Here is a 25,815-nt window from a genome sequence, read left to right on the forward strand (position 1 = left end):
ATTTTATTTCCATTTTCATTCAGTTGTTACACATGTGTGGATTGTCACCAGAAAATATGTTTACTAAAACTGTTTGAAATAACTTGTCTGTGTGCTTTCTTGATTATTACAGCCTTTACCAGGCGTGGGTTACAACTGCCACAAAAATGCCACAACTGATGTTGCTTTTTGGGAAAGATGCCAGGGATGTAAACATGATACATGAATAAAAGCATATAAACAATTGTGCTACAATTTTGAGGAACAATTTTACAATTTATACATTCTACATATCTAAGTCTACTTCTGTAGACTTTGACTTGGTCTGACTGTACCGTTACTGGACTGTCATGTCTTATGCTGTTTATCTTTCAATCATGCATTCTGCCTCAGGTTTTGAAAGTAATATGTTGCCAAAATATGTTTCTTGTAGAGACCACAGATCCAGACATGTCATGCTCACAGTGTCAGTACATTAAACCAATCAGCCTTCTGGTTTTTCTGGTATATTGCACAAAGAAGAAGGTATTTTAGGTGTTAATTAGCCTAGTCTTAGCAGGTGATAGAGATCACAACATGCTTGATTTTTCAAACCAGGAAAAAGGATTATAAAATCCAGACTAATAAAACTGTTGCATCTTAATAATACCAGGTCCACACGTTCAAACCAGGGGTGAAAGTAGTTTTAAACTCTTGCCGGAACTATTAGTAATAGTTCCGGACCGTTCCGGCTTACTTTCACCCCATTCCGTCGATGCTAACCATTGTAAATCCTGTTGAAAGTTTTTCAGCCAATCACAAGAACGTGTGGAATTTCACTTGTAATTCATTGCTCGTCCCAGTGCAATAAATCAAGCGCACCTATTTGCTATTGGCTGCGACTGGCCATGACAATCGCTGTGTTACGGAAGTAGACAGGCATGCGCACTCACGTACTGCTGAGTGAACTCCGGTCGATATCTATGGATAGCAGGCAGGCCGGGCGGCGTACCGGCGTACTCATAGATATCGGTGGAAGAGCGGCGTACCGCCAGCAGATCTTTTCCCGGAACTGCTTTCCGCCACCAGATCTTTTGCCGGTACGCAGTTCCGGAACCTTCGGGCTTATTTTCACCCCTGGTGGCATCTCCCTCAGACAGCGGAATAAACCATGGCATCTCGCTCAAACAGCGGTAAAAGTACTGGCATTAACCATGGCATGTTCCCTAAACAGTGGCATTAACCGTGGCATCTCTGCTGGCATCTCCAGAGGTCACTGAAAATGCCGCTGCGACAGTGGCATCTCGCCCAAACAGTGGCACTAACCGTGGCATCGCGGCGGTGCCACAAAAAGTGTCACTGCATAGTGGCATTAACCGTGGCACCGCGGCGGTGCCACAAAAAGTGTCACTGCACAGTGGCACTAACCGTGGCAGCACAGCGGTGCCACAAAAAGTGTCACTGCTTGCTGCCAGTGCCACAAATCGGACCTGCTGTCTCTTTAAAACAGCAGTAGCACAGCATGACAGTATAACAGTGCACAACACACATGTACAGAAAAACTGGATTTAAAGCCTCACCTGGCATTAGCTGTTCTGTCCCAGCTGAATGATTTCACATATGGTCTAGGGACTCATTTTCTCATAGGACCATCTCCCCAGTACCAGTAACTTCTGCTTGAACCTTGGAGGCACACTTCTCTGCTCTGGATTTATCCAGACAAATCTTTAAACACAAAAATGCATCATACATTCAGGGATGGGAATTTTCCGCGGATTTCATCTCAAGGATCCGCAGATTTCCGCGGATGCTTCAGCGGATTTCATTTCAAGTTTGAACACTTTATTGTCGCCGATACTCCCGCAAGATGGTAATGACGTTAACAAGCTGTAAACGGCCCAGCGATTGGAAGTTGCTGCGGGGCCGCGGCTACAGACCTAGATAATGGACGAAGTTAACGAACCTAGCTCGCACATACACACTAACTAACGGAGCTAACACATACAGGGTGACCCAAAAGTTTGGAAACAAATGAAAAGTCTATAACCCAAATAATATAATGTTATTTCAACAAATCAGTACCACAGATATATTCAGAAGATTAACAGATTAAGGGCTCGGTGGGGACACCAGAATACATGAGGGAACAGAGTGTGGTCCAATGAGGAGTGACTGAATGAACTGGGTTGAATAGCTGGAAGTGAGGTAGTAGCAGGTGTCCTGAGTGAGCTGATTGCTGCAGCTGACACTCATTGCAGTAATCAGCAGGTAGCAGACTGCAAACAGGTGAAGCAGGGAGAGCAAGAGGTGGAGCGAACAGGGAGAGAGATGACAGACAGAGGGAGCCAAAGAGACAGACAGGTCAAAACAGATAAACAGATGAGGAACCACAGGAGAAAGAGGGAGAAGGAGGAAGAAGGACAGGACAGGAGCTGGAGCTGGAGCTGGAGCTGGAGCTGGGATTATAGCAAAGACTTCCTCCGCCTGCCTAGAACCAAGCTGCAGACCACTGGAGAGAGAACCTTCACCTCAGCCGCCCTTCACATCTGGAAGTCCGTCTCTGACCACCTAAGAGCTCCACAGACGGTGAATGCCTTTAAAAAGGCTTAGAGACCTTTCTTTTTAACAAAATTTTTAGTTAAATGTGTCCCTGAAATTTTTATGTTCTTTATTTTTATCTTAGAAGTTTATTTTGTTTATGTCCTTTTAAATCTTTAAGGTAGAACTTTGAGATTTTGCTGAAATTGAATGTGCATTACAAATACAATTTATTCTTATTATTGCTGTATTCCTGGATCTCTACTTGTCCATTTTGCTCTTCAAATGAAATCAGAACTAGTTAGGGATAGGCTCAGAGGTCTAGGCCAAACTTATTATTGGGTTTGACTTGTTTAGTGTTTTAGGTTAAACTTGATGCTTTTAGTCTCTGAACAATTTTATGGTTTACTAGTCTAAACACATGAAGAGGTTGGAACCACCAATTTAGAACAAACACAGCATACACAATTCATACAAAGTTGATCAGTTATTCATTAACAAATCTCCAAAGTGCATCCAGCATCTAAACTGTGTTTGCTTTAATGGGATGTAATAATAAATAAGCATCCTGATTCCAAAAATAATACTTTTCTTGGTGCTAATTTTGTTGCAATAGTATGTACGACTCATATTCCCATCCGTCGTCGGTGCAATACAATTCCCCTCCTGACCACTACATATTGTCAGCTTTTCTCTCAACTCTGTTCTTACATGATAGTGGTCTTGGGAATATTTGCATTGCTTGGAGTCATTTTACTGATCTGAGAAAATTTTTAAAAAAGTGGGTTTAATGTGTTTTTGAGTTCTGACAATAAAAGAAGTTGCCCTTTTTTCAATGAGAATCCTGTTTTTACTGTTTAAAGAGTAATATGAAGCATTATTCATTAGTTTGATCTAATAAGTTTTGTTTTAATGCGTTAACATGTAAGGAAAGAAAAAGGGAAGACACCCTGATTTCTTCTATTTAAAAAACAAAACAAAGCACAGGCATATTTTGTACCATCAAATGCTAGATCCATTTCAAAACAGGCTCTTTTGATTTCCCCCACCAGTAAAATTATTTTTATACTATTTAAAGATTAAGTTCAAGATCATTCAAGGAAAAAGCTGAAATTAAAACTGACTAAATCCAACCGTCCCTTTTTTTTTTTGCTCTACTTTGTCTTACACCAGATAACATGATAAAGAGAAGATGATGTGGAAAATTGACATGTTTTATACAGTCATATTGTAATAATGGGCTACATGTCAACACAGATTTTTAGTCCTACATCTTGATTTCTTGGTGTCTCTTTCGGTGAATTATGAAATTTCCGACAGCCCTCAAAGGCATCAAATTGTTCATGACGACGGAGGAAGTGAACGTCTCAGCTCACATATAACTGTGAAAGACGTTTGACAAAACTCAGCGTTACACAACTTACATCGCAGTGGAAGAGGTAATGAGTGGCATTGTTATACGAGTGTGTTTACGTTAATGTTCGAGTCGTTTATCGTGTTAATGTCGCCGTTTGTCTGTGCGACTTTAAGCTAGTTAGTTAAACCAACACCTGCCGTTAGAACAGCTAGCTAACTGATGCTAGCCAGACGCTGCTAGTAACTGTTAGCTGAGCCAAAATGTTCGTTGAGACGTTACAAACTAAAACGACGTGATAATAGGTTTTGTTTTCTCGTGTAGTGATCTGGCACAGGGTGTGGCTTCAGTTAATGTCAATATATTCAATTTCCAGTCATGTCTGAGTTTGTAGCAGGATTTACAATGAGATAATTTTAACAATTAACTGTATGATGTAACTTGAAAACATGTGTACTACTCAGAAGCAAGAGAGCCACTTTCATTTTCCTTTCCCTTGAATTAGAACTAGAAAGGACCTTGTCTTTGTGTTCATGCTTTGAATTATAGACATTATTTAGTGAAAGCTGCCTGAAAGGTCTCTGTTGACTCATGCTTGACTCACAGTGTACACTCTTTGCCTTTACAGAGACATCATCTTTTAAGATTGTCTTATGGATTCTCCTCGGCAGTCCAAGGCTAACCTGAATCGAGAGCCAAAGCGCAACCAGAATCAGTCCAGCACTCCTCCTCAGAAAGATGCCTATGCCAGGCTTCTCAGCCAGCACCGCAGCAGCAAGTTCAGCTCATATTTAGAACAATATGCAAAGGACTCATCACTTCAAAGGGAAGGAAATGGTCCAAGCCCACTGCTCAAAGCCCAGAGTGACAGGCTGAATATACCTCAGAGAAAAAGGGACCAATTGTTTTATGATTTCTCAGATTCTAGTGACTTCTCCCCATCCTCTATGAAAAGCAGAGAGGAGAGCTCACTGTCCTTGTACACGGAGAAACTCAGCATTCGCAACGCTCAGCAGGACTGCGACAGGAAGCAGGGTGTGTGTGACGGGCAGCGACGAGGACAGAGGAGGGACACCACCACTAGCCACGACGGAGACATCGAGTCCGGAGAGGAGCTCGGTTCTTTAAAACCTAATGAGGGGAAGAAGCAGCCGAAGCAGCAAAGGAAAATTAAGGACTCGAACAAAGATGGTGCCTCTAAGGAGACTGACTCATTCAGTGGACGTCCTCAGTCCCCAAAGAAAGCCAGTCCTAGTGGGCAGGAACAAGACAGGATGAAGAAGTCAAAGAAGAAAATGTTGCACCAAGAAGAGGAGAAAACCAGAGAAGGGATGTCAAAGATGACCATTGCTGATGCTCAGATGTCACGGCCCAGATCCCCTCACGGTAAAGAGAAAAGACAGCAGCAGTCCCAAAGTAAGTTGTTTCTCTACTAAACTATGAAGTAGTTTGGATACAGTTGGTGATTTATGATGAGTCAAATTCACTGAGTTCTTTCATTTTCAGCTTCAAGTGCCAATTCTCCAGCTGACAAGAACAAGAACAAAGGAGGCAGAGGGCAAAAGAAACAAGTGTTTGAACCCTACATGACCACTGAGGATGTTTCCCATGGCCTCAAAAGAGGGGAACTGATTCAGGTAAGAATTCAAGACAAAAGCAAAATCTTTACTGAGGATGGTTGAGGTTACACAAGGTGATAAAACGATGTACAGTTTATGATTTTGTCAGAATTTGATTTGTTCAGCAGCTGTTGTTTGCAGTTGCATTGAAACATCTCTGACTCCTTTTTTTCCTCTGCAGGGACAGATAAGAATCAACCCCAAGAAGTACCATGAGGCTTTCATCCCATCTCCTGTAAGTCAGCATGAATTCCTTTGTGTCATTTTTGTCCTGCCTTCCACTCAAGAATAATATTAGACATTGTATTTTGTTCATTTAATAACCTGCCTGCAGGATTCTGCAAAAAACAACACACTGCATGGATATTTAGTTAACATCCTTCTGGACAAGTTTAAATTATAAGTCAGATGACCATGACTCCAATATTTTGTGTTTGCCTTTTATGTTTTCAGGATGACACACGGGATATTTTCCTGGATGGGATTATCGCTCGTAACAGGGCTCTGAATGGAGACGTAGTAGTGGTGCAAATCCTCCCTCAGGAGCAGTGGAAGGTAAGCAAAATATCACTACAGCAATATATCACATCACTTCCTCTCGAGATATATAATCAGTACACTGTGGTCAGATATAAATATTTTTATTCAAGCATGCATTCCCTTGATCAGTTTAACTTACTAGAGTGACTACTTCATGATTACCCATAGTGGCGTTTATTAAATAGAAGAGGATAAACTGAATGCATGTTAGCTAAACTAGAGTGAAGAAGAAGAAACTGACAGGAGGAAGATGGCAGACAGATTTAAAGAGCAAATCAGAGCTATATACAGTGGTCCCTCGTCTATCATGGGGGTTACATTCCAGATATGTTTTGTTATTTTTAATATGGTTTTTTAAAAATATTCTTTTAAATTTTTTATTGTAGAAAATGCTTATTTTACCGAAAAAATGATTAAAAAATGATCGATTGCAGGGCCGGTCTATGACTGAACTGTTGTGCTGCAATGCACCATGGGAGTTCTTGGTGTTGGGGGTTTAAATGTCATTATTGTGGTTTATGTGAGTGTTACGATGTTATTCGTGTTTGTGCTTTTGTGGTTTAGTCAGCCTAGTTAGTTCGGCTAAGTGTTGTGTTGTCAGGATCGTGAGTGTGTTTGATGACTTCCTGCCACATTTACTATGGTATTGCTCTGTGTGTGTCAAAGGAAAAACATCTGCAGCTTGCACAGTGTTTAAAAAACAGATATCTGTTCTCCAGCGTCGTTCTTAAACGCAGCTCGCCACAATAGTAAATATATGAAAATAAAGTAAGACCGTGAATAGTGAACCAAGATGTGGCGAGGGACCACTGTACTTGATTTGACACATTTAATATATTTATGACAGTACACATGCTGACACCACAATGCAGTGAATAAATGCACGACTCCCACTTTTTTGCCTTTTCACGGGTGTTTTCTCCTTTTCAGTATTTGGAGATGTTGTAATGTATCACAGATAATGGTCTCACATGTACTGAGTATTACAGATGTAGAATCACTGTTTTCCCATACTATTGTTAATGAAGTTACTTTTATGATACTCACCCCTACTATCTGCGCTGTAGCTCTTTATTCTGAGTTGTATTAAATGTGCTTTATAAAGTTTGATGAACTGATTGATGAAGGCTTTTCTGGCTAGGTTGTGAGGTCAGATACTGACTGTGAGGGCGCCAGTGAGTCAGAGACCCAGAAAGAACATGTCATGCAAAGAGCTCAGAAGAAGACGGAACGTGCCCCCAGTCCAGATGTTATTGTGGAGGACCAGTGCAGCGACCAGGAAGAACTCATCAGCAAAGTGAAGAACATCACTCTCATGGACACGGGTACAGTGAAGAAGTAGCAAACACATGAGTAGTAATTAATACAGAATCTGTTGTATTTGGTGATATTCTATATTTTCATAAATCAGTAAATAATGCAACCAGTTGTGGACAAGTTTAGCTAATACATCTTAATATTTTTCTGCTTTTAATGAAACTAGAGGGATCTGTGGAAGAAGCACCAGCTCATCGGTCCAATGGGGAAATTCTCCAAAAGACTGCTAAAGTGAGCTTCCTTTTATACCTGTTGTGTCGTTTTTCTTGCTTCCATTCCTTTTCTACTATGCCATTTTTTTCCTATTCAGCATGAAGCAATAACAGAAAGGTTCTAAATGGCTTGACTGTTTGTATTTAATATCAAACTAACCTCCACTGCAGACTCATGTTGAGCCTAACAAATGTAAATCTTTTGTAAAAATATTCTAATGACAGCTAAGTGAAACAATTTGACTAAATGCACAGGTTATGTTAAGTTGGCTCTACACAAACACACAAGATGCACAAAGAGGCATCAAGAAAAATATTTTCCATTAACCCTCGTGTCATCCTGCGGGTCAAAATTGGCCCGTTTTGAAGTTTGAAAATGTGGAAAAATATATATTTTTCACAGTGAAAGTTCTGATGTCCACATTAGCAACATTTTTTGGAAATTTTTGAAAATTTTTTGGTGGAAAAAAGGATTGGTAAAAAGAATGTTTTTGAAGAACAAAAAATCAACCAAAATCCAGCAAATTTCGCTGGATTTTGGTTGATTTTTTGTGGTGAATGTTCTTAAAGAAAATATTAGAAGTTTTACTAATATATATGGAATCACTTTATATACTTTTAGGATTTTTAAGAATTTTACTATTTTTTCTAAATATTTACAAGAATTTTCTTACCAAATTTGTGCGAATTTTTTTTAGAATAAAACTTTTAAGGGAATTTTTTTGAGGAATTATTGGAATTTTCTTCCTGAACGTTTTGCAAATTTTCAGAAATTTTGGGAATTTTTTTTTGCTGCATTTTTGGATTTTTTTGAGACACGGAAACAATATTTTTTTGGTGCCCGTAAATAAAGACAACAGGAGGGTTAAGAATATCCTAAAAAACTCTTTAGCCAGTGATTTGTATTCTGCTGTGCTTGATACTAAAAATAGAGAGATTTCAGATTCATCACTTTACTTCCCTCATTGTTTACCAGGTTGTGTACATTGTTGAGAAGAAACACTCAAGAGCTGCTACCGGCTTCCTGAAGTTCCTACTAGACAAGCCCTTTGCCATGTTCTCCCCCGTTGACCACCGGGTTCCGCGGATTAACGTTCCCCTCCGTGACTGCCCTGAAGACTTCAGATCCCGCTCGGGCGACTACGCCAACACCTTGTTCATCTGTCGCATCACCAACTGGGCAGCCGACAGCAACTTTGCAGAAGGGTGAGTGTGACATTTGAAGGATGACACAGGTTTGTTCCGGTTTGACAGCCGTGTTCACTCTGTTAATGTTTTCCTTCAGACAACTCGCTAAGACTCTGGGTCAGGCTGGAGAAATTGAGCCGGAGACTGAGGGCATCCTGACAGAGTACGACGTTGATTTTTCTGACTTCTCAAATGAGGTGTTAGACTGCCTCCCCAAGAACCTGCCCTGGACCATCCCACCTGAGGAGATGAGGAAGAGGAGAGACCTGAGGTGGGACTTCAAAAACCAGACATGCTTATGCAGTTCTTTTTTCTTCTTCTATTTGAGACACTGTAGACTCTATCAAATAACTGCCCAAATTAGTGGGTCATATATAATTGAGAGGCTTTTGAAGTCCATAGGATATATCTTGCATACATTTATTTTAAAAGTAAAAAAAATATTTTTTTATGTTCATTATGATCATGTCTTTACAAATGCCATAATTATTTATTATAGAATCAGTCATTTATTAATAAAACATAACTGGATATCACTAAAATGTCTGCTAAATAACCGTCCAAATTTAGTAACAGCCACCTTCTAATTAGCTAAACAATAATAAAATGAGCTTATTCAAAAACTGTTTTGTTTTCTTTTTATTAAGTTGAGATAATTCTGACAGATATTTCTTTTTTTAGCAATATAGCAAATTTTGTCTGGAAAATAACAAATTGTATCTGTCTGAGAAATCACTTTCAGCTAAGTTCCCCGTTACAAAAACACCTCTCAAGGAAGAGTGTTAATTCCAGATCACATGACCTGCTCCACATGATGTCATTTCCTCCTGAAGAAAAGACTGGAAAGGCTCCAAGGCTTTCTTAGTTATTAAATATAAAGTAGTGTGAGATTCAAGTGTGGATTTATGGCATGTCAACAGGTTTACGACAATATCTTTATAAATAACTTTCAATTTCAATTGTATATATAATATTTAGAAAAATCTTTGTGTAAAAATGCCATGTGGTGTTTGGTTGTAGGCGGCCATGTTGATTTTAGGCCTGAAAACTACAAAAATGTCAACTATGATACAAAAAATCCCACAATTCTGTATTGACCCTTTGTATTTAAGCACTGCACAGTATTTCATAGATAATTTCACAGAGCCTTGTTTCTGATGTTTAGGTCGGAGTGTATCTTCACAATCGACCCGGCGACTGCCAGAGATCTGGACGATGCCCTGTCCTGTAAACAACTCCCAGATGGTAAACTGCCGCCTCACACTGAATGTCAGTAATGACTTCTAATTAGAGACGGTCAATTATTCTAATGAAGGATTGCATGGCTGTGTATTGACAAGCTGTTGCCTCTTCTGTGAGCCAACGTCTGAATGAGCAAAATTAAATTTGAACGGGTTAGAGGAGTCGTGTCCCTTGCAATAACTAAAACTGGTCACGCTCACTTTTGCCACTTTAAACATTCGACTGTGAACTGACACTGAGACCTGCTCAGTTTTATCTTGGAGTGAAGGGTCATCCTGTCACATCCTTGCTTGAAGTATCAAAATAAAAGCAGGGACTTGGTGATTGTTTTTCACCACCAGGTGGAGACAGAGAGTCACATTTGGTGTCTATTATTTTAACAATCAAAAACTTTTGGCACCAAATGACTAAAATGACATTTAGTTTGTTGGCAGATGATCTAGTTTGTAAACCATTGCAGAAAAGTAATTTTGATAGATTAATTTTAAAAAGGTTACTAGCTAGCTAATGAACTAACCAGCTGTTTGCCATTACACATGCATTTGCAAACTTGTTTGTAGTGCTAATTTTTCTACCACAAATTTTGCTTGTTTTGTTTCAATGTCGCAAAATATTCCAACAGCAAACATTACGTTGCTTATCAGAAGGACGTTTATCATTTAAGCTTGTTTTCTCTTTGGAGCAAATGCTATTTTCAGAAATCTGAAGGCCATGACATGAGCGGGTTTGGTTTACTTCGATCTCATTTGAGTCCAACGTGTGGGATTAAGAAATTTGATACTGTGTGCACAGTTGTGATTTCACTAAAATTTGTGCACTCACATTGGTAGAAGAGTGAATGTGTGAATTTGTGCTCTCTGAAAAATGTTGTCATCAGTATTCTTCCTTTGAACTGTATCACAGCAGTATCTAAACATTGTATTCTTTACGCAGGAAACTTTGAGGTGGGAGTTCACATTGCTGACGTGAGTTATTTTGTGGAGCAGGACAACGCTCTCGATGCCGTCGCCAGCCAAAGAGCCACTAGTGTGTACATGGTTCAGAAGGTGAGTGCTCCTTCACACCTAAAATCACATGGTCTGACCAGGTTTTCTTCTATATTTTGAAGATTTTTAGTGTTTGTTTGTTTTTTTTGCATATCACCGTTCATCATTTGACAGTACATCATTCACCTTCTAGGTAAAAATAGCAAATTTTTTATGTTTTTGTAGTGATTAATCCCAGTGTTTGTGTTCTGTCACTGCCCAGGTGATCCCCATGCTGCCGAGGCTACTGTGTGAGGAGCTTTGCAGTCTGAACCCTCTAACCGACAGACTCACTTTCTCTGTCATTTGGAAGATCACACCTGAGGGAAAGGTGTGTTCACTGCATTCAGTAAACAGTAAAAGCTTGCTAAATTGTTTAAGGTGAAATTGTTTCTAAACCCTCTTTGTATTGATATATGTTGGGCTTATTTTCACCGTTTCTACCCTCCAGATCCTGAGCGAGTGGTTCGGCCGTACGGTTATTCGCTCCTGTGTGAAGCTGAGTTACGATCATGCTCAGAGCATGATCGAGGCTCCTGAGAAGTTGTTTTCTGCTGAGGAGCTGCCCCCTGTAGACCCTGTTCACCCCATTGACGAGATCCACCAGGCTGTGCTCAATCTGCACTCTATTGCCAAGAACCTCAGAGGCCAGCGCTTCTCAGGAGGAGCCCTCAGACTGGACCAGGTCGGTGCTGGTGTTTGAACTACTTTTGAACTATGTGAATACAACGAGACATGAGAATGAACGTTATGTCCTCTTTACCCAGCATACTAAAGATCTTAGCAAAGGTTTGGTTAATGTTTCTGTCCATATACAAGTCTGGATAAGAGAAAAACTTCCAAATTTAGTTTTTGTATGCTGTTAGTGATACATGCAGTTATTTATATTTTTTCTTGAATCTTACTCATTGTTTCGACCCTGATGATTGTGTCACCCTTCCACACACATCTGCTTAAGCCAGGGATGTCAAACATCATTCCACAAAGGGCCGGTGTGGCTGCAGGTTTTTGTTCCAACTAAACAGCATCACACCAGACCTGACTCATTTAATCAACCGATCTCAGCCTCCAGACAGGTGATTGGTCAGACTGTGTGCTGTAGATATGTTGGAACTAAATGCTGTAGCCTAGAGCACAGAGTCTGACCAATGACCTGTCTGGAGACTGAGATCGGTTGATTAAATGAGTCTGGTCTGGTGTGATACTGCTTAGTTGGAACAAAAACCTGCAGCCACACCGGCCCTTTGTGGAATGAGTTTGACATCCCTGGCTTAAGCCATCGATGCACAACAGGGATCAAGAGATACCCGTTTTCCATTGAATATGGGTCACTTTTGACCCATGTTGTGCATCAAAGAGTTAGCTTAAAGTGCACAGCTGTCAAAGACAACTTCAGCAGTTGGCTGGACAAGATTTAACAAGATCATTTGTGCTAAGATTGTATGAACTCTGTTGTTTTCTCTGTTTTATGTGTATATTTTCTGCTTTGCTTGTTTGTTTCTGGTCTAATTTAGATCAAACTTTCTTTCACCCTGGACAAAGAAACAATGATGCCTCAAGGCTGCTATGTTTACCAGTACAGAGACAGCAACAAGTGAGTAATACGTGATTTTCAGATGAATCTGTGTCCATATCATGTATGCATTTATTTGAAATGAAGGATATGTTTTTGGTGAAATCTGTCTTTGAATTTCTTTCGGCTTAAATACAAGTCAAGTTCTTATTAAAGGTCTTCATGAGTCTCCTTAAACCTTTGTGCCTGAGACTCACCCTTGAGCCTGTACAGCTTTTGGACCCACACTTTTTCTAGTCAGGCAGGTCTGACCTGCCTGTAGAATTATCCCAGCTTTCTGTTATGTGCAGTAGCTGTGAGAGGATGTGATTGGAATCGGCATTATGAAAGTGCTGTTCTGTGCTGTGCTGCTCAAGTTCAGTATTTCTAAGTTTCAGGTCCTCTTTGGTCCCATTAGTGCATTTCCAGGTTTTTATGACCTTGGCTGAAAATTTTTGGACCTGTTAAGACCTATTGTGGTTATCGTTCTGTTTTCTGACTGCTAATCTATCATGCATTCTCCAGGTTAGTGGAGGAGTTCATGCTACTGGCTAATATCGCCACAGCCAGCCACATCTACCGCAAATTCCCAGAGTTGGCCCTGCTCAGACGCCACCCCCCACCGAAGACCAAGATGGTGGATGAGCTGCAGGAGCTGTGTGATCAGTTGGGAATTGACATTGATTTGTCCTCTGCAGGAGCGCTACACGTCAGTACCTAAGTGATCAATCAGAATCTCATTGTTTGCTGTCTCTTTTATACGATCACCCAAATAAATAAAAATGTGGTGATGCTAATCCAGGTTCAGGTTTTAGTGGAAGACTTTTTATTGTGTTAGGTCTGTTTAGTATTCTCATGCAATCATATCATGAGAAAGTAAAGCTGGATAAGTGTTAATAGCCTAAATCTCTTTTCTTCAACATGCAGAAGAGTCTCAATACCAGTCTGGGTGATGATGAGTATACCAGTGCCAGAAAAGAAGTGCTCACACACATGTGCTCCAGACCCATGCAGGTTAGAACTTTCTGTTTGTTTTCTGTTTGTCCATTTATCATGCTTTTTTCAAAATTAGGAAAATTAGATGCGTACTGCAATGTAATAGTTGTTGCCGTTAAAGAAAACCATTTAAAGTAGTAAGTCATAAGTAAGAAAAGAGAGAGGATTTAGTGATTTATATCTGTAAATATTGAATAAATACAGTATATTCCAGGACCGACACTGATTATTAGTCATCAAGGAGACCGGAACCAATTTACATTTACGGTAAAAATGAAAATGGGAGAGTCAAAATTTAGAAAAACAAACTGCAGCGCCACACGTGTTATCCATCTGTGCGACACCAAACCAAATAGGGATAGCACAGCCTCAACAACGCATGCTAGTTAAAATACATTCATCAGAGGACGAGATGATAATTTTGTGGTGCTTATTGCAAATTTGGCAATTTTTGCTTCTTTCCCTTTGAAACCCCGCACTGCTCACTCACTGGACTGCGGACAGAAAAAAGTGGCTGCACAAGAACCAAAGTAGACCAATTTAAAATCCATTTATTTTATTGCACTAATGACTGCTGGATCCGATAATCAGCAACATGACAACTGGTTGACCCCTAATAGATACTTGCCTGGGGACCAGACAGCCTTTATATTGTGTATTACAAATACACATAAAGTCAGTCTGGAACTGCTCCATTGAACCAAATCTAGCCCAGAGGCGGGACTACCGATCACAGCTTGAATTGGAGAGAGCCAATCAGCGTAACACATGTGTGACGCAATCACTAAGCGACCTAACAATTGCCTTTCCGCCGTGATGTTTTGTAGTTTTAACAGCTTCCTTCGCCGTACAGGGGTCCTGAGGAAAATCTAAGCTCTCCTTTTCAACAGTGGAGGGCAGCATTACGTATTCTATTGTACAGCCTGCCGGAATTAAAAATACATCCTTTTTAAAAGGAAAAGCTTTAAGAGCTGCTTCTTGTTGAGGTTTTAAGGACAAATTCAGCCCGTGCAAAACAGAGGAAAGCGCACGAGAGAAACCTCGCTCTGTTGCGGTCGCATCGTTAAGTCCCGCCTCTGGTGCTCTGATTGGTTCGGTCTGATCTGCTCTGAGCTTGAAAACCTGTCAAAATGTGTCAATGGAGGAGGGCTAGACCGTATTCCCGTATATCCCTTATAACGGGAATACAGTCTAGCTAGGCTAAATAGATGCTGTTTCAGCATAAAACCTGTCCAGTAATATTTGTTTAAGTTTCTATATTTAATCAGGCTTGTTGGTTCTTCCCAGATGGCGTTGTACTTCTGTGCCGGTGCTCTGAAGCAGGAACAGTTCTTTAAGCACTACGCCCTCAACGTTCCTCTCTACACACATTTCACCTCACCCATCAGACGCTACGCTGACATCATAGTGCACCGGCTGCTGGCTTCCTCGCTGAGTACGCATCTTTTCTTACAGACGCACAAAAACAGGCTTTTATACAAATGACAGAGTTTGTATTGTTTGAAAGACTGCTTCTGTTGTTGCATGTCGTAAAGGAGGAAGGCACAAAAGCACAAAACGGCCTCAGACGTCGCTCTGAGTTGATGCATTGTTTGTCCTGTTGCCATTGTTTCTGTAATTCCCTGCCCCTGCTGTGAGTGTCGTGTTCGTGTGTGAATTATGTATTCCTTTGGCTCTTCCTGTGTCCACTGAATGTTTGCATACAGACTGTGGGCCTCGCTTAGGGCTGTCAACAGACGAAGTCCAAAAACGGGCATCACACTGCAATGACAAGAAGACCGTGTCCAAGAGGGTCCAGGAGCTCAGCTCTGAGCTCTTCTTTGGAGTGTTTGTGAAGGTGGGTAACCAGATCACAACATGCTGACAGAGAGTGAAAACAGTGACTTTAATAAGACGCTTTACTTCATCACATCAGATGCTTGACCAACTATAACACAAATTGTTCTGTGCTTTTCTCTGATATTTGACATTTGTTTTCACCCTGATTCCTCAATTTGATCCTATTCTGTGGTTAGAATGATGCATTCAGGGCACCATCACTCTGACATCTTGATTGCTTTCTGAGTATCCACCCCATATCTTCAGCAATTTAGCTAAACATCTAAAATCCATCCATTATGTATACACTGCTTAATTCTCACTAGGGTCATGGGGGGCTGGAGTCTATCCCAGCTGACTTAGGGTGAAGACACGGGACACCCTGGACAGGTCACCAGTCTATCACAGGGCTACACACAGAGATGAACAATCAGACTCGCATTAATACCTACGGACAGTTTAGCGTTACCAATTAACCTCAGCATGTTTTTGGACTGTGGGAGGAAGCCAGAGTGCCACACATGCACAGGGAGAACAAACTCCATGCATAAAGATCCCAGACAGGCCGAGACGCGAGTCAGGGATCTTCTAGCTGCAAGGCGAAAGTGCTAACCACCGTGCCACTGTGCAGCCTAAACGCCTAAAATGTACAATTAAATGTGAAGCAGAGACTTGAGGTCAGAACCATGTCGTCTAAGTGCTTTCTTGGTCTGCTCTACACAGGAGTGTGGCCCTCTGGACTCTGAGGCCATGGTGATGGGTGTGCTGGATCAGTCCTTTGATGTGCTGGTTCTTCGATACGGCGTTCAGAAGCGAATCTACTGCAAGGTCAGCTCCAACAGCTCCATTTTTACAACCTTCACTCAGAATGTATGTATATTTCTGCAAGGTCATTGTCCAACTGCAAAGCATCCAGTTGGCAACATTCTAGATATTCTTTTGACTGTCGATGACTTTCATGTGTCATTTCTATTACACATAATGACTCGCCAAAAAATAAAAGCTCATTCTGTTTGAAGGGCGAGGATGTGACGATGCAAGCAAAACAATGTCGTGTAAAAAGGCTGCGTCATCATGGTGAATCATTTTTAGAAACAATTTGAAACTGTTTGCTTCCACCTTCAGTCCATTGCGGGTCTGGACACGTTCCACCATCGTAAGGTGGGGAAGAAGTCAGAGCTGACTCTGCTCTGGACACCAGAGGACCTGGAGAGGACTCCTGTAGAGCAGGTGAGAACCATAAACACAGTAAAGCCTTATTATGGTGCAACCTGCCAACAGGAACACACAATGCAGCAGTTTGTCCCCGCTTTTCTGCTTCTTCTCTGGGTTATTGTGCTTCTGAAGGGTGTTCAGAACATCACTAAAATGTGATAGTTTTTAGAAACAGCATATTAAACTTTATTGTTCCAGGTATTGGTAGAGTTCTTCCAGTATATTTTATTTAGGTTTATGATTGTTCTCCAAATGATTACCAGCACAAGGATGACAAAACATAAAAAATACAATCTACGATCAGAGTTAGCCCCCGGACTGTGGTTAAACGGAAATAGATTTGTGTCGATATAATTATTAACCAAAATGTTTTAAGTATCAACTTTTACCAACTCGCTGAAGAAAAAAAAATGCATTCTTTGGACTTGTCTTTTTAAAATAGATAACAGATAATTGTCTTAAATACATATTTCTTTCTCACTGATACACTTTTACTTTTACTGACTTTCTGGTCACACTGCCAGATTTCTCATTTGCACTGAATGATTTCTGTTACTTTGGAGACAAATGTCTCGTGCACAGATTTTTCAGAGGTGTGTCCTCTGAAAAACCCACAGGCTAATGGGCTTTAGAGTTGCAGCGCAGATGTTTGGTGCTTCACAGAGGCTGTTCACTGGGAAAACAATAATAGAAGCATCCTGTTGCCACTAATTTTCTCTCTGAGGTACCATTTTACATGTAAATCCTCAGCACAGCCACCGTCTTTACCTTGTGAGTTTGGCAGACGACATTGTAGTAATAAAATCAGGAATTTAACAGAGCAGCAGGTTGAATAACGGCTTGTAAGTGACCACAGGGACGTACAGAGGGTCCTTGACTGATGTCTGAGCTCTGTTCCTAAGGATCAGTGTAAGTTCGCCGTGTGTGTGTGTGTGTGTGGGGCTAGTTTTGGAACCAAGTGATCAGATTTTTGTACTTATTTTGGCATTGGCTACGGCCCACAGTCGCCTGTGTGAAGGTTCAAAAAACGACCAGAGAATGAGGTAAAGTCTCACTCATTCATCACAGAGGGTCGCCAACTAGTTCCACGTAACCAGTAAAGAGGAAACTGAGAACCCCTTTAAAAATTTCAACACTTGATGATCATAATGGCTTTATTTGTATAGCACCTTTCAGAGGAACATTCATAAAGTGCTTTGACGGGTAAAACATAGTGATAAAAGAGAACTTTATAGAAAGGCGAGTCTATAAAAATGGGTTTTAAAAAGTGATTGAAAAGAATCACTTCTTAAAACCCATAAGTTGTTTCCAAGTTACAAGTTTTTCTTTTTGCTTTAGTGATTATTTTTCTCTCTCAAACTCCTATTCTTTGTTTGATATTTTAGTTTCATTTGACTGTTTTTGGTACCATTCTTATTCAGAAGTGGTCAGGATGGTTTGTGTCTTTAACCCATCAAACTGGTAGAATGTTTAAACTGTAATAATCCTAATTTCTTCTTTCCATTTCCAGGTGATTTCAATCTTCACATTGGTGGAGGTGCAGCTCAAAGCAGACGGAGCACCGATGAAGTACAGCGCGTTGCTCAAGAGGCCCGAGGACGGCATGTCATAAACACTCTGAGCACACAGATACTTGAATGGAAGTTTGGATTTGCACATTTTCTTTTGTTGATTAGTAGAAGTGACATGTAGTGTAGAGCCGCAAATACTGTGGCGAGCATAAAAATCACTCATCAGATCAGAGTCAGAATTCAATGGAAACTCTAATTCTGAGTATCGAAAGTCTTAAAGGTTTAGGTTTTCATGTTTTTCACCCACTTTATACAAATGTCCCTCACATATATACATCACAGCTGTCAATTTTGTTGCATTCATTTCTGATATTCAGCTAAAGTTATAGACTTGCATTATGCCCCCATCACTGGTAGAAGATGTGCTGAAGTCAACAACAAAATAGTTGGGGTTGTACAATATGAAGCAAGTTGTTTAAAATGTGTAAAAAGAACTCTAGAATGGATTTCAAATTGAGTTTTGTCTCTGCTCTGATGGTGAAAGAATCGATGAAGCGATGAGCTTTACTTTGCTGTTGATTTATTGACCTAATGAGGTCAGTTCTGATGTGATGATATAAGTTGTCGTACACAGTCTAATGTGTGAAAACTGATTTTAACTATTTTAAGCTTAAGAGTATTGATTAGCTTCCCGGTATGAGACCCGTGCTGGTGTTCTGTAAAGCAATAGAGCTTACCACACTACTGAATTTCCTTCATTTGGCCTCATCTTGTAACTTTACTTGAACTCGCCGTGGCCTCTCTGAAGCTACATGGGTCAGATGGCACAAATGTAGCATTATAAAAGATGAAAACATTCACTACTTCAGTGTCAGAACATTAACATTCAGGCTACCACATGTAATCTCTGACTTTTTATGTTGTTGGTGTGTGTGTTTACATTGTTTTATACAGGGAGGGTTTTCTTTAGATTCCTCTGACGCATCGCTCATGAACAGGCTGATAAATCACTTCCACAGCTAACAGCATTTACTTTGATTTAAACTCTTAAAAGGACAAACATATTTTCTTTATTTAGTGTCCAAGTCATGCCAAAGCTTTTTAATTTATCAACTCGTTGTTGTTTTTATCTAAAACCTGGGAGGGAGTCGAACGTGAACTGCTGCTGAAAACAACTGGTGGCCTTTAGATGTAAAATGTTTGCTTTCTTGCTTCTGAGAGCTTCCAGCTGCTGTTGTTTTCTTTTTTTTTTAATTTTCAGAATTGATTTGTGCAGCACAGAATGCTTTATGGACCTCAATGTTATCAAATGTGAATTTCAGTCTCATCTTATTGATAGCTTCATTAAATTGGGACTAAATTTCAGAGCGCATTTTAAACTGGATTCGGGACCCAACCGTTGCTTTACCTGAGTCAGTGTGCCTCTCTTTACTTTTCTGATCGACCAGTGCCATGTAGTCGTACAAATTAGCTGCTACCTCTGTGTAATTTTTTTTTGGGGTTTTTAGGGTTGTGTTTGTTGTGTTTTTGTAACCCCACCAGCTAATTTTTTAACAGCATAGTTTGTATTACATGGACTGGCAGTGTATGACGTGATCGTTAAATGTATTTTTAGCCGGTGCTAGTGTTGTACTAGCGCTTGTCAGCATGTCTGTGATTAATGTTGAAAACATGCAGACTTGGTTAACTTAAAGGAAAATTTAAATTGAGTCATAACTAGGATTCTGGTCAGTAACTCGGTGCATTTACTGTATGTTCTTATTGTACTTCATACAAAGCAGTGAACAGTTGTCTTTGTCTCTTAGAAAATACATACATGGAATCCAAAGTGTGTTTTCTTTATTTGTTTGTGTCGTGGAAATTGCTTTTACCCCTCGAGTCGTCCTTTTCAAGTTTGAAAACGTGGGGAAAAAAATATATTTTCACAGTGAAACTTCTGATGTCCAGATTTTCAACATTTTTGATAAATCTTTGAACATTTTTTGGTGTTAAAAATGTTTCTTAAGAACATTCTCAAAAAATCAACCAAAATCCAGCAAATTTTGCTGGATTTTGTTTTTCTTTTTTTGTGGTGAATGTTCTTAAAGAAAATATTAGAAGTTTTACTGATATACTGAGATATATATATATATATATGGAATCACTTTAGATAATTTTAGGATTTTTTGTAAGATTTTTTTAATCATTTTTTGAAAATATTTACAAGAATTTTCTTGCCAAATTTGGGGATTTTTTAAAAAAAATAAATCTTTCAAGGGAAACTAAGGAATTTCTGGAATTTTCTTCCTGAAGGTTTTGTAAATTTTCAAAAATTTTGGAATTTTTTCTTTTTTTTTTGCTGAATTTTTAGATTTTTTTTTTTTTTCAGACAAGGAAACAATATTTTTTTGTTGCCCATAAATGAGGACAGCAGGAGGGTTAAAATCACTGCTTGGCCTGGCTTTCCTGGAGAAAGAAGGGGAATACAAAGTCTGATCTTGTTGTGACGCACTGATGACTCCTCATGAACTACACTGGCACTGCCTTCTTCTGTGTAGTTTCTATAGCAAGTAAACAGTCTGTGTTTTTCTTTTTATTGCAAAGGAGTGTCTTTTCTTAATAATCAGTGATAAACCCACTAACAGCACAGAGCAGATAATGACAGTTCTTTGTCCGTATGGTAGTTGATTACCCCGCCCTCATAAAGGCCATGAATGCACCACACCCTCTCTTAGCAGAAGATGAACTGTGACCTTTAGAGTTTTTTGTTGTTTTTTTTTGGATAAATTTCACTCCTTGCTCAGCAATTCGGGGCACTTAGACAAAGTTAGCAACAAGCTGGTGTAGACAGTAGAGCATTCAGCTGTTTAAAAGCCAAAAATTTCCCTTAAAGGTGGGAAAGGAGTGTGAATATTAGGGTCAGGTTTTTTTACAGACATAAAATGGCTCAGTTTTAATGGTTATGTTGCTCCATATCTGATGGTTATATAAACAAATGCTACTTCTTTAAGGTTGGGAACGTTAGATTGCTCTCATGAGGCCAAAAAAAGCCACTTGTAACAGATTTGAGGATTTTTTTTTTTTAATCTGTCATTGTTGCTGGGTTATCTGTTAGATACGGGCAGTTTCATGACGCAGCTGTTTTAAACATTCCATATGGTGAAAACACATTTTTATGGTCTTTAGTGGTTGTTATAAACTCAGAGGTGTGACATAAAAGCTGGGAAGATATGAAGGAGGTTACTTCTGCCCTTCCTCAAGCCCGACTAGTCATCCTCACAGGTTTATGAGTTAGCAGGAATTTGACCCAGGTGCTATGTAACACCTGACTGACCAGTAGTTGTTCATGTGAATGTGTTTATCCTGAACAACCCGTTTAGAACAGCCTCGAAACCAGAGTTTGTACAGTCATGGTGAAATTAACCATATTTATAGCTAAAAAAAAAAATCTACATGTCAGACTTTGACTAATTTGCAAAAAAGGTGCACAAGATACACTACCAGTCAAAAGTTTAGCCACACCTTCTCATTCAATGCTTTCTATTTATTGGTATTATTTTCTACATTGTAGATTAATACTGAAGTTTAACACTTTTTTTGTTTACAACATAATTCCATATGTATTCTTTGGGTGGTTATGGTTTTGATGTCTTCAGTATTAATCTACAATGTATAAAATTACTAAATAAAAACCACTGAATGAGAAGGTATACCCAAACTTTTGACGGGTATGGAGTAGTGAGAGTGCCAAATGACAGAAATAGGTCTGCGAAAGAATAATAAAGTAAAAGTGAAAATATAAACATGAATAAATAAACAATCCATTTCGCATTAAAAGCAAAGGAAAAGCACATTTCTTCTTCTTACTTTTTTATTAGTATTTTATTTTTGTCTTTATATTTATACGTTTATCAGCTTTTTCTTTTACGGATTCATTGTTTGATTAACATTGCTTTCTATAGCAACATTATTTTATTTATTCATCTTTATATTTTCACTTTTATTTGCTTATTCTTTTATAGATTTATTTTTGTAATTTGGCACTCTCACTACACCATAGAATGACAGGAATGCAACAATAAAAGATAAATCTGTTAAAAATAAAGAAATGTGTAAATATAAAGAGAAATACACAAAGTACATCTGCTATTTTAAAAAGGGACATAAGTGTGTAAATATGAAGAGGAATAAATAAAACAATAAATTAAAAATGTGGAAACATAAAGGTAAATTTTGTCTTTGCTTTTCCCTTTTCCTTTTGATTTTTCAGTTTTTTGTTTTTTCAGGTATTGACTACTCACCCTGGACAGGAAGTCCCGCCTAAAGTCAATTCATTGACAGCTCAGTCCATCAAGTGAAAGCAATGACAAAAAGAAAATAGTAGTAACAAAAGGAAAAGCAATGACAAAATCGAAAAAAGCAAAGGGAAAAGGGAAAAGCAAAGACAAAATTTACCTTTATATTTCCATTCCTCTTTATATTTACACATTTATTTCCTTATTTTTTTATTTTACAGATTTATTTATTTTTATTTGTTCTTTCATTTACTCCTCTTTATATTTTCACATTTACTTCCATATTTATTTTAACAGAGTTATCTTTTATTATGGCACTCCTGTGATTCCATACCCTGGTAGCATATGTCCTTTAAAGCAATTCTTTGACAGATAAGAAGGATACGCCTTTGTAACTTTTGTAGCTATAAGGCCATAATGTAATTACATTGAAACTAAAAGCCTACAAACAAAGTCACCATTAGTCACTGTTAATATTGCACTGTAATAGCAGTTGAACCCTAAAGTGAATGAGCAAATGAATCCAATGTCATAAACAGAAAATTCAACCGCACCACATTTACTGGGAGTCAGGATCGCTGCTGGACTGGATGTTACCCAGCAGCACGTGCAGCTCAAGTGTTGTTCACAGGGAATTCCTTATCAGAGCTGAACACACTGACGCCAGTCAATGATCAGCAGTGACTCCCCTCCCAGCTTTAGCCCCAAACCCACACATCTGATTGACTGTTCATTTTAAAGTAATGCAGATTTCCTTAATTGTTGGAAACCAAAAAACAGTTAATATGTAATTGTTGGACTTTTGATGGGTTAAATCTTGCATGCATTTTTATGTTTTTTATGTTTATTATGATCATGTCTTTACAAATTCCATAATTATTTGTTATAGAATCAATCACTTATTAATAAAATATGACTAGATATCACTAAAAGTCAACTAAATAACTGTCCGAATTTAATAACAACCACCTTTTATTTAGCTAAACAATAATAAAATGAACTTATTAAAAAATGGTTTTGATTTTGTTATTTTTATTAAGTTGAGATAATCATGACAAATATTTATTTTTTGGCAATATATCAAATGTTATGTGGAAAATAACAAATTGTATCACTTTTCACTAAGTTACCTGTTACAAAAACACCTGTCAAGGAAGTGTGTTAATTCCAGATCACATGAAACTTTTTAACATGATTGAAGATATCAAACTCATGGACAACCCCTAACCCATTGGACTTTCATGCGGACAGACTCCTTTTATTTTGTTATTTTTATTTTTATTTACTCTTTTTCTTTCTATCTTGTACGTCTTTTTGTTACTCTTCGTTACTTTTTGTACGACTGTTGATGCTGTTTTGTTTCAATTAAAAAAAAAAAATCCAGATCACATGACCTGCTCCACATGATGTCATTTCCTCCTGAACAAAAGACTGGTAAGACTCCCAAGACTTTTTGAGTTATTTAATATAAAGTGTTGTGTGAGTAAATTTTACTCAATTGTACATATAATATTTTAGAATCTTTGTGTACAAATGCCATGTGGTGTTTGGTTATTGGCAGCCATGTTGATTTTAGTCCTGGAAACAACAAAAATGTCAACTATGATACAAAAAGTCCCACAATTTCAATTCAATTCAATTCAATTTTATTTATATAGCGTCAATTACAGTCAAATTGTCTCAAGACGCTTTACAGAACCTGTATGCCTGACCCCCAGAGCAAGCCCAAAGGCGACAGTGGCAAGGAAAACACCCTTTTAACAGGGAAAAAACCTCGAGCAGAACCCGGCTCTATATAGGGGGGACCCATCTGCCTGCTGGCCGGGCGGTTTACCTGTTATTTACCTGTTAACAGAGCTTTATTACTGACGTTACTAGATGACTGATCCACAACCTGCTGCACGGTATTTTAAATAGATTTGAATGACAGCCACTATATAAACTATTCCTGTGGGACTGTTCTGGAAGTCACATGATATTTAGTTTAATCTCATATTTACATCTTTATGGCGGTGACAGTCAGTGAGATGCTCAGCTGTGTCTCCTCTGTTACATAAGCAGAGACCAAAGTCTGGACATTAGTTCATTACAGCGCTCAGTGACCCTGACGACCTGCAGAAAGGTGTTTATGTAAGTCTTTATTAATCAAACAACATACAGACCTGTTGTTAGAATCAAGTTAGATGTATTTAAGCGACATACTGGCAGCTATTGTTCATATGCTTTTTTCCATTAGTCACAACAGTGTACTGTCATATCAGCCAGTAAGAGATCGACCCTGCCAGTGACCAGGCTGATATTCATCTCCCTGATCAGTTCCTCTTTCACTGCAAGTCCAAAGTCAAAGTGCCATAAAAGCCTCCGTCAGTCATAGTCGTCAGAGGAGTGTTTTCTCCTTCCTCATACTGAGAAAGATTCTAGAAGACGTCAAGACGGCACGGAGGTATAAATGAAGATCGCTGATAAAAGGATTATTAGTTAGATCTTTTTTCATGAACATTACATTAAATAGTTTGTTGGGTGGTCTTACAGCAAAGTGACAACCGAGATTTCTTGGTACCTGCAACTCAACATATGGATTTTTATTTTGTTTAGGTAGAAGGAAAAAGCAAATCGGTGATGCTGAAAAAGGTAAGGCTGAAAAAATCACTTAATTCTGGCTGTGGAGTTGTGAGAACATTTGTTTTGTTGTTGAGAATGTCACCTGTCAGTAAGCACCACTGTTTATCAATCAGTTCCTGGAACTAGTCTTATCATTCCTGGTAGTCAGTACTGTGAACTGAAATAGAGTGCTAATAAAACTTCATGTCAATGGATTCATGAATGTATTTGTTGTGTATCTTCAGGCGGAATGGGTTTGGGTGGACTCGGACATCGGGGTCCCCATCGGAGCCAGGGTCAAAGAAACACCGTCAGGTCAGCGCTTCCTGGTGGACGATGAGGGGAAGGTATGAACAAAGATGAAGGTGGGATTTAATCACCAACATGCCTTGGATTACACCGCTGATTTTATTCCCTTTTTTTCTTTTTCTTTACCCATCCCAGGAGCAGAAGCTGTCCCTTCAGCAGGAAGCCTCCCTCCGGATCATGCACCCCACATCGGTGGAGGGGGTGGACGACATGATCAAACTCGGGGACATGACCGAGGCCGGACTCCTCAGAAACCTGCTGCTCAGACACAAAAAAGGCCTCATCTATGTGAGTTTAAACACACACGCTGAACAACACTGTGTGCGTTAATATATAATTGCGAGGCTTTTTGTATCACAGTTGACATTTTTGATGTTTTCAGGCCTAAAAATCAACATGGCCGCCTATAACCAAATACCATTTTTAGGTAAAGATGCTTCTAAAATATTATATATACATCCATCCATCCTCTATACACCGCTTTATCCTCATTAGGGTCGCGGGGGGAGCTGGAGCCTATCCCAGCTGACTCGGGCGAAGGCAGGG

The 25,815-nt window shown here is 39.2% G+C and overlaps 2 protein-coding genes across 2 annotated transcripts in view; both read left to right on the plus strand.

The window, feature by feature from the left end:
* Positions 1–3,803: 3,803 nt before the first annotated feature.
* Positions 3,804–19,913, plus strand: dis3l2 (DIS3 like 3'-5' exoribonuclease 2). The gene is made up of 21 exons (XM_022195278.2): positions 3,804–3,935; positions 4,479–5,266; positions 5,357–5,487; positions 5,651–5,704; positions 5,923–6,024; positions 7,151–7,334; positions 7,493–7,557; positions 8,515–8,744; positions 8,824–8,997; positions 9,892–9,971; positions 10,902–11,014; positions 11,217–11,324; positions 11,445–11,678; positions 12,508–12,587; positions 13,071–13,254; positions 13,473–13,559; positions 14,829–14,976; positions 15,248–15,378; positions 16,083–16,187; positions 16,485–16,589; positions 18,085–19,913. Exons 2-21 carry the CDS (start codon positions 4,504–4,506, stop codon positions 18,184–18,186), a joined length of 3,180 nt encoding a protein of 1,059 aa, XP_022050970.1. The 5' UTR covers positions 3,804–3,935; positions 4,479–4,503; the 3' UTR covers positions 18,187–19,913.
* A 412-nt stretch (positions 19,914–20,325) lies between these two features.
* LOC110951988 (unconventional myosin-VIIb-like) overlaps positions 20,326–25,815 on the plus strand; it is a 29,207-nt gene continuing 23,717 nt past the window's right edge. The window contains exons 1-2 of the mRNA XM_022195293.2: positions 20,326–25,307; positions 25,405–25,557. Of these exons, the coding sequence (XP_022050985.2) occupies positions 25,179–25,307; positions 25,405–25,557 (282 nt within the window). The 5' untranslated portion in view covers positions 20,326–25,178. The remainder of the gene's footprint in view (positions 25,308–25,404; positions 25,558–25,815) is intronic.

Source organism: Acanthochromis polyacanthus, chromosome 9 (genome assembly GCF_021347895.1).
Source record: "Acanthochromis polyacanthus isolate Apoly-LR-REF ecotype Palm Island chromosome 9, KAUST_Apoly_ChrSc, whole genome shotgun sequence".
In the NCBI taxonomy this organism is placed as follows: Eukaryota; Metazoa; Chordata; class Actinopteri; family Pomacentridae; genus Acanthochromis; species Acanthochromis polyacanthus.